The sequence below is a fragment of the Rana temporaria genome, chromosome 3 (assembly GCF_905171775.1).
Source record: "Rana temporaria chromosome 3, aRanTem1.1, whole genome shotgun sequence".
Classification (NCBI taxonomy): domain Eukaryota; kingdom Metazoa; phylum Chordata; class Amphibia; order Anura; family Ranidae; genus Rana; species Rana temporaria.
In genome coordinates, this window is record NC_053491.1 from 260,328,175 (window position 1) to 260,346,359 (window position 18,185).

The 18,185-nt window shown below is 42.7% G+C and overlaps 1 protein-coding gene across 4 annotated transcripts in view; it reads right to left on the reverse strand.

The window, feature by feature from the left end:
- ARHGAP26 (Rho GTPase activating protein 26) overlaps positions 1-18,185 on the reverse strand; it is a 644,209-nt gene that overhangs the window by 319,033 nt on the left and 306,991 nt on the right. For all 4 annotated transcript variants that reach the window (XM_040344603.1, XM_040344602.1, XM_040344605.1 and 1 more), the window contains one exon: positions 351-425. In XM_040344603.1, the coding sequence (XP_040200537.1) occupies positions 351-425 (75 nt within the window). The remainder of the gene's footprint in view (positions 1-350; positions 426-18,185) is intronic.

The following is an 18,185-nucleotide window of genomic DNA, read 5'->3' on the forward strand; positions in this document are numbered from 1 at the left end:
ATGATAAAATGTGGAACATTTCAAGGGGTACGAATACCTGAATACTTAATTTCAGTATTTATAATTTTGCTTGGAGTTCAGAGTTTTAATTAATTCTAGAATACTTGTCAGAAATAGGTATATAATACAGAGTTCCACACAAAAATATGCTCTTAACAAGTTTCATTGCAAAGGTTAATATTACAACATACAATTTGTCATGATTTCTTGCTGTTTCAAAGTCATGTAGTTCTGTTCTAGACTAATAGTGGGAGGTAATGTTTATTTAGGACACCAGAGCATTGGGGTCGGGCAGGATAAGGTTGTTTGGTACTTTTTGCTAAAATAAAAAATAGACCAGTTACAATTACCCATTAAGATGCTCAGAAGTTTTTGAACTCTGGAGTTGACACCAACAATTCGGTAAAGTCCCTGTTCACCGATTCCTGCAAAAAAAAAAAAAAAACATGTTTTATTTATATATTTAAATAAAAGGGCAGGTTTTGTTTTTGATTTACCACTCTTAAAGTCTCAGATCTTTCAGTTTTTTTCTATAATATGCAAGTGTCAAAGATCAGCTTAACATAAATAATCGTATTAGAATGTTAATCTTAAGAAAAAAAAAAAATTCTATGTATAGTTTGCAAACATATACAATATGTGCATTGCTGTCGTGATTAGGCTAAAATAAGGTTATGCATTACATGTTTTAAAGCGGGGGTTCACCCTAAAAACTAATTTTTAACATTAGAGCCAGCATACTAAGGACATTTACTTTCGGCAGGTCTTTTTTTTTTTTCTCCCTACACCTGGATATTCTGATTTTGTCCAGGGCTTCCGCGTTCTGATGACTCCAGGACTGGGCGTTCCTATCCCTGCCTCAGGGTTCCGATGACTGCGGGACTGGGCGTTCCTATCCTTCGGTTCGATGATTGACGGCTTGTGAAACAGGTCCCTTGTCGCACAATGCGCATCACCAGATTTCCGGAAATAGCCGAGCTGCGAGTCGGCACTATACGGCGCCTGCGCCCGCCGTGTAGAGCCGACTGTGCAGGCGTCGTATAGTGCCGACTTGCAGCTCGGCTATTTCCCGAAATCTGGTGACGCGCGTTGTGCGACAGGTCACCTGTTTCACAAGCCGTCAATCATCGAACCAAAGGATAGGAACGCCCAGTCCCGCAGTCATCGGAACCCGGAAGCCCTGGACAAAAACAGAATATAAAGGTACGTACGGAGAAAAAAAATGACCTGCCGAAAGTAAATGTCCTTAGTATGCTGGCTCTGCTAAATGTAATGTTAAAACATTTTTTTGGGGGTGAACCCCCGCTTTAAGGCTTATTCAGCAGGGGTTTTAATTAAGGACATTGTGTTAATGCAGCAGAGTAGGAGATAGTGTTAGGGTTTAGTTAACCACTTCAGGCCGAGAAAACGTTACCCCCCTTAATGACCAAAGCATTTTTTTGTGATCCGGCACTGCGCCGCTTTAACTGACAATTGGTGGGCGTGTGACGTTGTACCCAAACAAAATTGACGTCCCTTTTTCCCACAAATTATAGCTTTCTTTTGGTGGTATTTGATCGCCTTTGCGGTTTTTATTTTTTTGCACTATAAACAAAAAAAGAGCGACAATTTTGAAAAAATGAAAAATAAAGTACTACAGCGCTACTACAATCTAAATCACACCACACAATTAATAACCAAATGTAAGAAGCTGCAATATGTGACATGGTGACCCAACCAAAATAAACATTGAAAAGTAATAAAAACTGCGCTAAAAACAACTAATAATGTGATACCAATACAAATGATCAGGTGCAATCAATAATAATCAATTAATGATAATGATGTATCCGCTGGGACAGATTCAATTGGGCTATGACAGTGACATAGCATCAACAAGAAATGTGTTTTAAACAAAAAATGTGTGTATCACCAACGTATAATAAGTGAAAACAATAAATAATTATATTATACTTGAGTCCACATAGAAGCAATATCACAGAGAAACGCTCTCCACATTTGTATCCATGAGCATACTTGATACCACCAATGGGTTAATAGTCAATTGATCGTAGCAGAAAGCCTTAAGAGTGTATAAGATCAAAAACCAACAGCCTTAGATTATGTGCAATGCAGCAGCTCCACCTCCGCTCCACACAGATCACGATGATGTGAAAAAAGGGGGAGAGAGAGAGACACACAATAGCATAATATTGTACCAACCAGGTGAAACAATAATGCACTATCTACAGGCTGACACACTCACGAATTGCCCTCTTTGGTAAAGCCGCTCAGCGCATGAGATCCTCACTCGGGAACTCCGATGGTCTCGTCACGGCAGGCTCCTCCCCTAGTACACGTGTTCAATACTTTTCCCTGTCATTCCATTTTATTACACATAACTTAATTTCTGAAGTTATTTGTTTTGGTTTCTTTGTATGTATGGATTGCATAGGGTTGTTACTGACATGCGGTGAAAATTTCATACCAATAGCACCTTTAGAAATATATTTACCTAGAAAAACAGTGATGTTCAATACTTATTTTACCCGCTGTATACCATAGTTTGTGGACTCTTTTTTTTTTATGTATGTGCTAAATAAACGAAACAGTGGTGATTAAATCCGAAAGAAAGCTCTAGTTGTGTGAAAACAATTATAACAATTTTGTTTGGGTACATTGTAGCATGACCGCGCAATTGTCATTCAAAGTGTCACTGCGCTGAAAGCTGAAAATTAGCCTGGGCAGGAAGGGGGTAAAAGTGCCCTGTATTGAAGTATAATATATATATATATATAGGCAGGGTTTTACCCTCTTATACTATACTAAAAAGTTTTTGCTATATTTTGTTGCTATATATAGCTAAATCAACACAGAGTTAACAGGCCTATAGCCAAACTGTTACAAAATACTCTGGTCCATAACGTGTACACAGATGCGAAAGATAAGGTGGTTCAACGTATCTACAGTACATATAGTACAAAAGCTCCTCACAAGAGAATGCCAACGAGTAAATAAAAAAATAAACACTGCCAAACATATGGTAGAATACGTCACACCCCACACAAGATATTACAACTGCAATATCACCAAAGAATATGAAGCAGGTAATTTCACTTAATATTTACTGGCACTGGTAAATGCAATTATTTACACATTAGTTACTACAGGGTTCTCCTAACTGATGGCAGAATGTTACTAAGAAATACTTATGTTGCATCAAATTGCTATAGATTCAAGGTACAGCAAACTTTAGGAACAAGTGGTAAAAGCCTGATCGCAACAGAATCTGTCTGTAGTAGATGTAAATTACAAGAACAATAGCAACTATCCACTTCAATATTCACAAATTACTTTTAAAAAGTCAAGTGGTTTAAAACCTTTAATTGCTCATATATGTCCTGACTATGGCCGTCAATTGCAGCAGACTAATGAAACATATTCACTGTCATTATTTGTGCACATCATCGTTACAAGTCAAATTCATTCTTTATAGATTTTATTTGACATTTTGTAGTATAGACAGATTATAATGGATGTGTCTTCCCAACAGTCTTCTGTCATTCATGGGATTAAAAACGAGTAAAGAAACAATACCTTAAAAAGACAACGATGACACGGCACATAAGGCAGCACTTATCTGGGGTGTGGCATAATTTTCTCTATATAGGCTGTAAGGGGTTAGCTCGGTAGCGGGGTGTGTGACCCCTTGGATGGGTTCACCACACACTGAATTTATACAGACAGGCAGTCGAAGACGGTTGAAAACAAAGATTTTGGTTTATTCTTCCATCTTGCTGGAAACAAGTGCAAGCATCCAAACAGCATAAACAAAATCAAACATAAATAAACCCTGGCCACTTGGGGTGTCTACCTTCCACACAGGAACCTATCTATGGGGTCTGGCACAGCCTAGTGCTGGGCAGACACTGCTGGTCATACAGCAGGAAAACAATAGTCTTTTGATTTTTATCACACAGAATAATCAATCTTCTCCTCACCTCCTCAGAAGACTTTCAGTACACTGCTCTCCTTTCTCACAAAGCCTCAGGATGCAGCAATTCAGTGGTAATCCTCTGGACTACTTATAGAGGCCTTAATTGCCTCATTCTGAACAGCTGAAGTTTTTCAACGGCCTTTAGCCTTTTCGGGCTACTGTTGCAGTCAACGCCTAATAACAATTGGTGTATTGTCTAAACAAGGCAGAAATGTATGTCCCGTCTGTGACAACACCCACAGATTTACCTGACTTCCTGTCACAGGGCACATTGACATACGTTTTCTTGGCATTATGTAAGCCTATCAAGATGGCATTAATTTGACAATGTTGCATATTAGGTAGGTACTGTAATACTTTAACATGGCATAGCCAAAATTTTAACCAATACTTAGCCTGGTTTCTAAAAAAAAAAAAAAAAAAACATACAATAGAAGATGATGCCTAGAGCAATTAAATTAAAACTTTTAGACCCCTTTCACATTGAAGGAGTTTTTCAGGCACTTTAGTGCTAAAAGTAGCCTGAAAATTCTCGTCATGAAAAACGGTCGTGTGTACGCAGCATAAGGGATCAGAGGGGTGAACAGCCGGCTTAGACAGTCCAGTAAAACAAAAATGGCTTTATTCAGCAAACCATCAAAACAAACAGAAGAAACCACAGGCTTGTCTTGCAATACAGGTGTACATATGGAAAAAGGTTCAGTTTCTGCACAGTGCACAGCTCTAACAAGAGCAACAGTTTTTTATATTGTTTAGCTCACCCAGCAGGCCACAATCCAGCAATGGATCCTCTGACACAGCATGCTGCTGTCTCTCTCCAAAACACACAACTCCCCTCTGACACTTTCAGCCCAGCAGGCAATAAGCAGGTCTTAATGGAAGTACCTGCCCTCTTCAATTAACCCATTTTTAACCCATCTGAAGGCTGACTCTCCACATGCACATGCACACACACACACACACACACACACCCACACCCCCCCCCCCATTCCAGGCCTGTGGCTGGACAATTTATACCACAATGTCCAAAGGGCTGGGAAAGGGCATTTTTTTTCCTTTTTCAAATGCTCAGGTCTATGCCCCCTTCCTACTCCGAATCCACATAATTGTAATCAGTTTCCATTAGGCGGTACACTTCCTGGTACTCCTCTGTCAGGAGCGGTTGCACAAATTTAGCCCAGCGGTCTCTGGGCAAGTTATTAAACTATGCCATGGTTTCAAATTTGGCCAGGCAGTTCTCAATGTGGTTGTTTGGTAGCATTAGTTGTAAAAAGTCACCAGCACAGATTCTACCCTCGTTACCACTGAGAGCAGTGCCAACCTTTTCCAAGGGTTCCTGTCCCTCCGTGAGACACCTGCTCTCCACAGTAGGCTCAACCACTAGCACTTGATCCCCAGGTTTAGACTCTCTGACCCTGGTAGACCGGTTAGCAACCTGCATCTGGGTCCTCGCTAAAGGTTTATGCACACGTTTATGCACTTTGTGATTTTTGCCTATCCTGTAGCAAAGAGTATGATGCACAGCAACTCAGGGAGAGCTCAAATCTTCCGCAGGATGCTGTGGCTCACCACTCAATTATGTGACATGTTCCCTGGTGTGGATTAAAGAGGAGTCCTTCCTCTGTACACCAAAGAAATCACCACGGGAGCCCCCAAAACAAGTCAGGCCCAGAGGGAGAACTCTCCGCCTCCAATCCTACAAACATCTCCAGGGGATCTAGGTTAGCTCCTGCAGGTTTACACATCTGACAGATTTCTTTACAGTTTACCTCCTGTAACACAGTATTTAACACTTCACATGGGGGTTTCTCCTTTTTAGGGGAGGCCCCTGAACCTTTGAACTTTTGTCCACACAAGTCCAAAAATAGGGGGCAGTCTCGCCCAATTAGCAAATCATGAGAATCCTGGGATCACGCCAACTCTTAGTGTAGCAGTTCCTGCGGTTGTGGACAGGGTTACATGGGCCATTGGATAGTCATTGACAACCCCATTTACAGAGACCACTTTAATCTTTTTCCTGGGTATCAGCTTTCTCCAAAACCTGTCCGATCGTAACAGGGTAACCCCAGTCCCCAAGTCAAGAAGTGCTAAAACCTCCTGCCCATTAACGCGTACCACTCTCAAGTGGGCTTAGATTGTTCATGGGACCAGTGGCAAAAGTAAACAAAGCCATGTCGGGCAATGTCACATTCCATTGGCTCTTCCCACCTTGGACACTGAACCACCATATGACCCAGTTGTTTGCAGGAGCAACAGCGAACCTCAGCGAACCTTCCCGTTCTCCCTGCCGACTCTCAGGAGGGTTTGACTTTAGGGTGCTCCTAGTGGGATTGTCAGGCATCCAAGCAGACACCATGTGTTCAACCGGTGCCATCTTGGTGCTGGAACGCACTTCCTTAGAACAAGCCAGCACTCTGATAATAGAGAGACTCTCCTGAACACTTTCTGCACAACTGTAGCGCTCAACAGCAGCAGTCATCTCATCCAGGGACTGAGGCTCGGACTGAGACACCCATCGGTGCAGCTCCTTAGGAAGACCATGCAAAAAGCGATCTAGAGCAACTCGCTCTACAATTTGAGTGGTGGTCTCCTCTGGTTTCATCCAATCATGGAACAGGTGCATTAGACAATACAGTTGCGCATGGGCAGGCTTAGCTCTGTCAAAGCACCAGTCATGAACACTGTTTGCCCATAAAGACACTGTCACTCCCAGTCTGGCTAGGATTTCTGCCTTTAGCAGTTTATAGTCCTGTGCTGATTCAGAGGCCAAATGACAATAGACCTGCTGATGATCTTCAGTCAGGAAAGGAGCCAGCACAACTGCCCAGTCATTCTCGTTGTCGAATCTTCACATCGAACGGTATTACACATTTTTGATTGTATTGAATGCTCTGATACTTGTTTGTTTCTGTTCATGTCGAAGGTCTACCCCAACAGCAAATGGAATTGCGTTGTATCAAAATTCAAGCATACAACTTCCTTCCTGATTGCTCTGCACTCGTGACCATTCTGGTTCACACTGGCGATGTCAGCATCTGACGGTGGCTCCAGGCAGTTTGACCCCATGGAGGTTCCTGGCCCTTCTATGGAGGCAGCAGAACCACCACCACCACCACCATCAAAAAAGCACAGGAAGGGGACACAAGCTGCAAACAACAGGAAGCTTAACCTTCTGTGGACATCGAGTCCCAAGTCCTTGTACAGGAAACGCTTCCTTGCTGGATGCAGACGTGTGGCACCCGCTCTAGGGAGACCACTCCAGAGTGAAAGCGGGAGGAGATCTGATAAAAAGTTGGAGATGTAGCGCCATCAGCATGACCCATCTGCCTATTATAAAAAAAATGTATGTGTGTACCTCTAACTATTTTACTGCTTCTCCTCTTTGGCTACAATCAGCCAATAACAATCATTTTGCTTCCCCCACCCATTCAAGCAACGACCACTAACAGCTCTTCCATCACTAAAAGGAATGTAAAAATCATAATTCTTGGAGAAAACACTAAAGCTGCGTTCACACTAGATGTGGCTGCGGAACTTCTCTCCGTTTCAGGTGCAAATCGGGTCCGAATTTTTGCCTGAATTCGGTCTTGAAAACTGATCCAAAGACACACAGGCCCTTTTCCAGTGCACCCTGAGGCTGCCTCGGAGAAGTGTAAACTGGCTCCATCAGTGGGAACCCAGCCTAAGACAGAAGCTGGGCCCCCAACAGCATATTAGTTATATCCTTGTTGCATAAACAAAAAAAAAAGTTTAGTGGGTTTGCACTGCCTGGAACTGGCAGCATTCGGAAGTCATGATATATGGTCTAATGTTGCTTAATCACAATCTTGTGCCCCAGTTACTGAAGTTTTCATCCAGGATTGCAATGGACATCATCATGGCCATCATGGCCACACCACAGTATGGCCAAAGTATTTATCTACCACTCTGATCAGCATTTTATATTCGGATATTGTTGTGATATTTCCTTAGGCTGACGGAGGCGGAGGCCAAATCTGTATTATGAAGCATGACAATTTTATTTTTATTAGGGGCTAAGTGCCCATCAGATGAGGAAAGTGGGGATTTTCCCAACTATTTACAGTGCAAGTGGACAGCACTTTTCATGGCTGCAGGAAAGTGTATGATTATAGCTAAAATCTATGCCTGGATTTCGATATCTGCAAGTACAAACAATTGTGATATTCAATAAATTGTGATATTTCATTAATTAATAAACACACTCTTTTGAAGAACTTATGGATATCCTTTCATATTTGCTGTAATTGCATTGTTGGTTTGGGATTTGCAGTTTTCAATGCTGAGATTATTCTGACATTGTTTTTGCATACAAGCCTTTCATGCTGGCGTTTTTATGGCTTTTTAAAAATTGTATTGGGGAGGAGCATGAAAAACAGTTTGAGGGGGCCTCCTGGGCCCTGTAGCAGCTGCTTTGGCTATAGTTTTGTTTCTGCTGAAGGTCATGGCTAGATTAAATATGATTCATTTTAAGCTGGATTCAACAAAAACGCTAATAACTGGCTGGTATAGAAGTATAAATTAAAAAGTCATGATTTATGTTTTCCAATAATTTCAGACTGCTAACCTTATATATTTCACTGCTGCACAGTAAGGAATGATAAAGCGTACTGTAAACCACCAACTGTAATGTGTATATAATCGTTATCGTCATAGAAAATTCCCGATACTAATGGTTCACGACACATAGTTCATCTTGAGGGCTCTTCACAGAGATTTGGGAAAAACTAGGGGATCGTTAAATATTTACTCACTATCTTGGCTAGAAGGTCAAGTGTATACCTAATAGTATTCAAAATAAACCAGACTTGTTTTCTTTGGCTTTTTTAGTGGCATAAAGGATTAAATAGCAAGGGTGTTTAGAGGGCAAAAAAAAAAAAAAAATGAACACAGTTAAGGGCATAATTAAAACAAACTAACACTTAGTAAATATGTGCTGTAATTAAAGTCTTATTCCAGGATAAATCACTAGTCTGGCAGGTATATGCATACATACATACATACTATTAATCTTTTTACCTTTTACCTTACTGAAGCATTATTCTCCTGAAATCGTTTATCGACATCATTGTTCAAAGGCTCTCGGTCTTTAAATTCCTGTCCAGGAGACTGAACCCTAGTGGCTCCTCTATCTTCATTAGGATTAAGTGGTCCCTTCACAGCCCATGTGTAGTTCCAGCAGTTACGGTATGTTACGCATATAATCACATCAGCTTGGGCAATACTAATAAAATTCAGCAGAAACTTGCCGTTTGTCTACAGTTATCTCTGCCCTGCTCCATCCACTGTTCATCAGACCCACCTATACTACCAATCATCTAACTTTCTGTGCATCTAAATTACTATCCAGTAGGCGATTCAAATCAGGTGTGTAGTGATCACAAATTCTGCTGTTCTGGGGTCTGAATTTAAGGAATTGTACTTATATACGTTTTTAATATAAGTCCTGCTCATTTGGGGTCTTCAATTTTTTATTTAATTTTTTTTAAGTGTGGTCCCAGTAAAACAGGTTCTGTATATCTAAATTACCATAGGCCTAACACGTGACATTGTAGTGTAAACAGTTAGAGCTCCTATTTGGTATACAGAAGGCTGCAAGCTTAAGGCTGTCCATTTTTTCCCCAAAAGATATGCTTTACAGAAGAGCAGTTTTTTTATTTAAATGGTAAAATCACATATTTGTATTTCTAAATGAAGACAGTTTTTTTTTTTTTTTTTTTTTCGACAAAACACTTATCCTGAATTTACAGCCATTTGTATGTCAGGCTGGAGCTCTAACCATTACACTACAGCACCACTTGTTAAGCTGATAGTAATTTAAATGTATATACCATGTTTTACTAGGAGTACATTTAGGAAAATAAATATTACTGTATAATGTATATGCAATAATGAAGTGCACAAGAGCACAAATCAGCAGCATATGTAAGAAAAAAAGTTTTGCAAATAAAGATGGGTGAAGAAACAAAGACCCTAAATGAGTAGCACTCAAAAATAAAAGCAAGTAAATAAATGTAGGTACAGAAATTCAGAACCCCAGAACTGCAGCGCTGTAAAGGAAAATTTTGTAAAGGAAGATTTGTGCACAGACAGACCCCCAGTACGACAACAGTAGAAATTTCTATACAAAAAGTCTGCTTGCACCCAGACACACTGATATGAGGATATCGGGGCGGTGACAGAAGACAAGATACCCATCTTTGACACCACCCACGGACCTGCACCAGTAACACCCACTTAGGAAACCAACATCCTTTTAGATGATGGGATGTGTAGTTCTTTGTGAGCTGTGAAGAGATGAACGAAGTAACTATGTTCCCTCACACAGGAAGATAAGAAAAGAATAACCGGGAATATGGGGTAATTTGTCAAATATATCTCAGAGTGGGGATTTAAAGTGGAACTTCACCTTCTCAATCCACAGTGACTATTTATAAATTTGATGCCGCCAGCATTATTAAAGATAGGAAAGTATATTGTATTAACTTGTTTTAAACTTTTTTAAATTTCTTTAGTTACTTCCTAGTTCCCGGGAACACTGCTCGTCACCGACAATAGTACACAGCCATTGGTCAGAGCTGTGTACCACGTGATCGGCTGTGATCCATTCACAGCCTGATCACCAAGTTTAAACATAGAGCTGTAGCTAACTCTTACCAGCTCTTCTTTCCACACACACACACCGTTTTCAGTGTGAGGAGAGAAGAGCTAGGAGCAGTGAGTTACAGATCCGTGTACAGTAGTGTCTGCACCAGCACCACTCCCATCGCACCCCCCAATTGTCATCTGTCACCCAACAGTCACCCATAAATTGCACATGTCACATCAGAGACTGCCATCAGTGACCATGCCCTGTCACCCGTCAGTGACTGTGCCCTGTCACCCATCAGTGACCGTGCCCTGAAACCCGTCACCCATCAGTGACCGTGCCCTGTCACCCGTCACCCATCAGTGACCGTGCCCTGTCACCCGTCACATAAGAGACTGCCATCAGTGACCATCAGCGGTGCAACCGTCACCCATCAGTGACAGTTCCCTGTCTACCATCAGTGACCGTGCCCCGTCACCCATCAGTGACCAGCAGCTGTGCACCCCCCACCCATCACCCATCAGTGACCATGCCCTGTCACCCATCACCCATCAGTGACCATCAGCGGTGCACCCGTAACCCATCAGTGACCGTGGCCTGTCACCAATCGCCTTTCACCAATCAGTGACCGTGGCCTGTCACCCATCTGTGACCATCACCCGTCACTGTCCGTGGCCTGTCACCCAGTAGTGACCATCTCCCGTCACACCATCATCACCTATCAGTGAACGTCACCTGCCACCCATCGCACAGCCCATCAGTGACCCTCACCTGCCACCCGTCGCACAGCTACCCACCACACAGCCATGTCCAAAAGAGAATATACCAGTGAGGAGGCGTTCCAGATCCTATCACTGACTGATGAGAGCACCGTGGAGTTCTCATCAGATTCCAATTCTAATTCCGAATCGAACCAACGCTGCCTTCCAACAATAGGCCCCGGGAACAAAGGCCCAGTACCAGCGCTGCCGCAAGCGAAAGGCCCTGCGAACAAATACCCAGGCCCAGTACCAGTGCTGCCACATCACACCTGAGTACCAGCACAGGAAATTTAACTCCCCCAACTACTGGAGTGTCATGTCTCCCAGGAGCCAGGGTCGCTACACTACATGGCAACTGGTCTTGACAACCCAACATGGCTGTCTTTCCGACTTGGGATCACCAATTATACCCCCTTTCACAGCACAGCCAGGTGTGCAGGCCAACACCCAAAATTTCAGAGATTGATTACTTTCATCTGTTTTTGCCCAACGCTTTTCTGCAGTTCATTGTGGACCAGACAAATTTATATGCCCAGCAGTATATTACCAACAACTCCCAAAAATCTTATGCCCGTCCATTTGAGTGGAGAGATCTAAATTTGGAGGAGTTAAAATGGTTTATGGGCCTCACCATAAACATGGGGCTTAACAAAAAAAATCAAGGACATGCCTATTGGTCCATCAAACCCATCTACCACATTCCCATTTATTCTGCCATAATGTCCAGGTCCCGATTAATGAGATGATAATGAGATTCTTTCATTTTAATGACAACACCCAGTGCCCTCCCCATAATCATCCAGATTCCGATAAGCTATATAAAATTTGCCTACTGATAAATTTTCTTTCCAATCGATTTGCAGAATGTCCCGAGAAGCATATATGTGTGGATGAGTCCCTGGTACCCTTTTCAGGCCGGCTAGGAATAAAATAATATATTCCTAGCAAAAAGACCAAATATGGAGTAAAATTCTACAAGCTCTGTGAGAGAGTCACGGGATGTCTTTATGCGTTCCGCATATATGAAGGAAGAAATTCCCAGTTCCAGCCCCCCGAGAGCCCGGCCTACATGGGCACAACCGAAAAAATTGTATGGGACCTGGCTTACCCACTTCTGAAAAAGGATATCATCTATACCTTGACAACTTTTATACCAGCCTGCCCCTTTTCAGACACTTCTACATCGAAAAAACCCTGGCCTGTGGAACCTCCAGGAAAAAATAGGAAGGGCTTCCCACAATCCATAGTAAACAAAAAGCTGTGAAGGGGGGAAAAGAGCAACACTGAGGTGCAACAAAGTGCTGGCCTTGAGGTGGAAGGATAACAGGGACGTGCACATGATGTCCACCATTCACGATGACACTGCAGTTGTAGTTCAGCGAAGACGAGGTCCCATTGAAAAGCTGACATGTGTCCAAGATTATAATCTCTACATGGGGGGGGGGGATTTCAATGACCAAATGATTCAGCCCGGTTTGTCAAAAAGGAGGTACTGTTTCTGGTATAAGAAGGTAGCAATTTATCTCATCCATTTGGCCATTTATAATTCCTACATAGTCTACACCAAATCCACAGAAAGCCCCGCCCCCGTCCTACAATTCTCAGAAGTAGTAGTCACGTTCCTCATCAATCAACAAAGACCCCCCCAGAAAACCTTCCCTCTGATGCCGTTGGCCGACTTCATGAACGCCACTTCCCATACAACATCCCACCATCCGAAGCAGGCCGAAGATGGCAAAAAAGATGTCGCGTGTGCAGCAAAGGAGGATTTCGAAAAGATACCAGCTACCATTGTCCCAGGTGTCCCTCCCAACTTGGCTTTTGCATTGGTGAATGCTTCGAACTTTATCATACATCCCTAAAATATTAATGGAAAAAAAATATTGCACTCATTCAAAGTGGACCAGCAGCAGCTAAACAGTGTTATATTACACCCCGGCTTGTCTCTTGACTTATCCTTTGTCCTGTTCCTGTCTGATTGGTCCAGTGTATGACCTCAGCTTGCCTTCTGACCTGTTCCAGTCACTTACTGCTTCCTGTGTATGACTACCAGCTTGGCTCCTGACTCTGCCCCTGGGTTTTCCTGCCAGTCTACCTTATCTGGTACTTCCGTGGTACCCCTGCCTGACTACGTGTCCTGGTCTACAGCTGATCTCCAACATCGACTCAGCAAGTCGCAGCTGGCAACTCCTGCATCTCTGGGCATAGCACCCCGTGTCACCTCCAGGGGGTGTTCTGCACTTAGTCGCAAGGAAAGCCCTCTCAGCACTTCAGCCTCTGGTAAGGTACGTGACAGGTTTTCTCCACACATACTGCTTAGAATTAAGGCCAAAAAGTTCTATCTTGGTCTCATCAGAACAAAGAATCTTATTTCTCACCATCTTGGAGTCCTTCAGGTGTTTTTTTTTAGCAAACTCCATGCAGGCTTTCATGTGTCTTGCACCGAGTAAAGGCTTTCGTCGGGCCACTCTGCCATAAAGCTCCGACTGGTGGAGGGCTGCAGTGATGGTTGGCTTTCTACAACTGTCTCCCATCTCCCGACAGCATCTCTGGAGCTCAGCCACATTTAGTAACCTATCTCAGAAGGGCTAGCTCTATTGTTATCATTGAGCACCCATCTGAGTAGTAATTGCCAAGATTATAATTTCCAGGAGATGATACATGTGTAGGTATAATGCACGCAGTGGACTGTATGTCAATGGCATGATACATTTGTAAATTAAATCCATCTCCTTTAATGCATTGACGTTCTACGAAGATGCATATGTAAATTGTTAGCCGATCGGTACTGTGGCTGAAATAGAACAAAATTTCCCCGCGTGGTTTTAAATATTTTGTTCGTATTAGTATTAATGAGTTATAGAGTCAGACTATAAATACAGTGATCCTCGGTGACCAGGTACGCCCCCTGAAGAAACAATCCAACGAAACGTACGTCGGCGGCAGTACCTGGTCATTTGTCTGCCCACGCCTTCTCCGGCGCTTGAGAAACTAGCAGGGTCGGTGGAATGCACGCCGCCTCTGAGGCTGAGCCTAGTGACACCACAAAGCGATTTGTTATACGCATGCAGCCCCAGTGCCGGGAGGCACATTTTAATGTAAGGAACCACTTGGCATTTTTTATATTCATTTTAAATAAACAGTATTATACTATGGGCTTTTTCTCTGTTTGTTCATACATCTTACCTGGACTCCGGGAGTGAGGCAATAGAAAACTTTTCAGTAATCCAACATGTGTACTGGCACAATCCTGGCAACGCTTTATTTGACTTTCTTTTTCAGTAAAGAAGTCAAATATTTGTGGTAAGCGCATCTTATATCTGAGCACTTTTGGTGAAGACAGATTTTTTTAATGTATGATGGAGGATCACTAACATCACCTTAAGCAAGATATACGGATTCATCATTGGATTCCACACTGATATTGGGACTTTATTTTATTATTTTTCTAGTGATCACTGTTAGTAATACATAAACTGGTGATGCAATATTATCACCCGTGTGTATTTGTTTTATATATTGGTAATTTTATTGGTAATAATTAAGACATCTATAGTATATACCACTATAGTTAGCGCCCTCCACAAACACTTTTTACAATATAAGGTTTACACCTAATCTAGAGGAGCAGCTTAGACACTTTTTTTATATTTTGTATATTGGCACTGATTCTACACATTGTATCATTTACTAATTAACCTGCTTCAGGGCCACCTGCCCGTATTGTACTGCGGACGGGTGTCTCCTACAGGCACAGTGATGCACTATACAGTGCCTTGAAAAAGTATGCATACTCCTTGAAATTTTCCTCATGTTACAACTAAAAACATAAAGGTATTGTATTAGGATTTTATGTGATTGACCGACACAAAGTGGCACATAATTGTAAAAAAAATTAAAATAAATTGTAAAAGTGGAAGGAAAATGATTGATGTTTTCACATTTTACAAATAAATGTGTGAAAAGTGTGGCGTGCATTCAACCCCCTTAAGTCAATACTTTGTAGAACCACCTTTCACTGCAATTACAGCTGCAAGTCTTTTTGGGGATGTGTCTAGCAGCTTTGCACATCTAGAGTGACATTTTTGCCCATTCTTCTGTGCAAAAGAGCTAAAGCTCTATCAGATTGGATGAAGAGCGTCTGTGGACATCAATTTTCAAGTCTTGCCACATATTCTCAATTGGATTTAGGTATCGACTTTGACTGGGCCATTCCAACACATGAATATGCTTTGATTTAAACCATTCCATTGTAGCTCAAGTCTTTTTCAGTCTCCAACATGTTTTCTTCTAAGATTTACCTGTATTTGGCTCCATCCATCTTTCCATCAACTCTAACCAGCTTCCCTGTCCCTGCTGAAGAAAGGCATCCTCACACATGATGCTGCCATCACCATGTTTCGCGGTAGGGATGGTCTGTTCAGGTTTATGTGCAGCATTAGTTTTGTACCACACATAGCGTATTGCTTTTAGGCCAAAAAGTTACATTTTGGTCTCGTCTGACCAGAGCACCTTCTTCACGTTTGCTGTGTCCCCCACATGGCTTCTCGCTAACTGCAAACGGGTCTTCTTATGGCTTTCTTTCAACAATGGCTTTCTTCTTGCCACTCTTCTATAAAGACCAGATATGTGGAGTGCACCACTAATAGTTGTCTTGTGGACAGATTCTCCCACCTGAGCTGTGGATCTCTCCAGAGTTACCATGGCTGCTTCTCAGTTTAGGTGGATGGCCATGTCTTGGTAGGTTTTCATTTGTATTTGCCATACACTTTCCGGATGATGGATTGAATAGTGCTCAGTGAGATGTTCAAAGCATGGGATATTTTTTTTTTTTATAACCTATCCCTGCGTTAAACTTTTTCACAACTTTATCCCTGACCTGTCTGGTGTGTTCCTTGGCCTTCATGATGCGGTTTCTTCACCAAGGTTCGCCAACAAACCTTTGAGGGCTTCACAGAACAGCTGTATTTATACCGAGATTAAATTACACACAGGTGGACTCTATTCATTAATTAAGTGACTTCTGAAGGCAACTAGTTCCGCTAGATTTAAGTTTGAGGTATCAGAGTAAATGGGGCTGACTACAAATGCACCCCACACTTTGCACATATTTGGAAAAACATAAATAAAAAACATTTTAATAAACACATATAAATGTTGTGTGTACAGCACTGCATGACCACACAATTACCAGTTAAAGTAGCACAGTGCCAATTAGCAAAAAATAGCCTGGTCATGAAGTGAAACCTTCCCGGAGCCCATGTGGTTAAATCAGTTGCTTAACTTCTTTCCACCCTCGATCTCAATGCGCTTGTGCCCCCCTGTCAAAGCTCATCTCCGATCGGCAGGAGGACTCTGTGATTGGCCCTCCATATCACGATGGCTGTGTCCAATCACAGCCGTAATGTAAACAGAGAGCAGTTGCCAGGTGATCGGCTCTCCCCCTGTCCGTGAGGGGAAGAAGAGCGGATCTGTGCTGTAAGCTGGGGTTCTGAGTGTATAAGCTGTGTTTTACAGCTTTTTACACACCAATCACCCAGCTAGTGTCCCATAAAGCGGTGTCTTGTCAGTGTCCCCACCTGTCCCAGTAAAATGATCTGCCCCAGTGATCATCGGCCACATCTGTCCGTGATCACCTGGTGCAAATCTGTCCGTAATCACCTGGTGCAAATCTGTCCGTAATCACCTGGCGCAAATCTGTCCGTGATCACCTGGCGCAAATCTGTCCGTGATCACCTGGCGCAAATCTGTCCGTGATCACCTGGCGCAAATCTGTCCGTGATCACCTGGCGCAAATCTGTCCGTGATCACCTGGCACAAATCTGTCCGTGATCACCTGGCGCAAATCTGTCCGTGATCACCTGGCGCAAATCTGTCCGTGATCACCTGGCGCAAATCTGTCCGTGATCACCTGGCGCAAATCTGTCCGTGATCACCTGGCGCAAATCTGTCCGTGATCACCTGGCGCAAATCTGTCCGTGATCACCTGGCGCAAATCTGTGCGTGATCACCTGGCGCAAATCTGTCCGTGATCACCTGGCGCAAATCTGTCCGTGATCACCTGGCGCAAATCTGTCCGTGATCACCTGGCGCAAATCTGTGCGTGATCACCTGGCGCAAATCTGTCCGTGATCACCTGGCGCAAATCTGTCCGTGATCACCTGGCGCAAATCTGTCCCAGTGAACACCTGTGCACATCTGTCTGATCATCTGCCACATCTGTCCTGGTGCACATGTCAGTGATCCTCTGCCCCAGTGCACATCTGCACACATCTGTCCATGATCAACTGCCAAATCTGTCCCACTGCACACATCTGTCAATGATCATCTGCCTCTGCGATCAACATATGTTACACATCTGACACATCTGTCCCAGTAATCTGTCAACATGGCTAAAAAATTATTCAGCAGCGAGGAGGCTTTCCATATACTCAAGAGTATGTCAAACGAGAGTACCGGGAAACTCTCACCGTCAGACTAGAATAGTGAGTATGAGCCAGTAGAAAGCAGTGGCTCTGAAATGGAAACTTTACAGAATCCTAACAAAGAGGCTCAGGAGCCTTCAAAAATGTGATCGATAGGAAATTAAATGTGTAATTTATGCCTTTAGAATGCCTGACACACGTTTGGTATAGCTATACTAAGGAGGAGTAGCATAATGTATTGGGTGTATAAGGTGTAATCATTGCTATGTACATGCAATGTTTTAGAAATATCTTATAATTTGACAACTTTGTGCAAAAAAAAAACTTTTCATTTTCTTTCCACATTTTTCAAAAATGTGTGGGAAAAAATGACATGTTTAAAACACTCAATATGCCTCATAATATACATTGGGTTG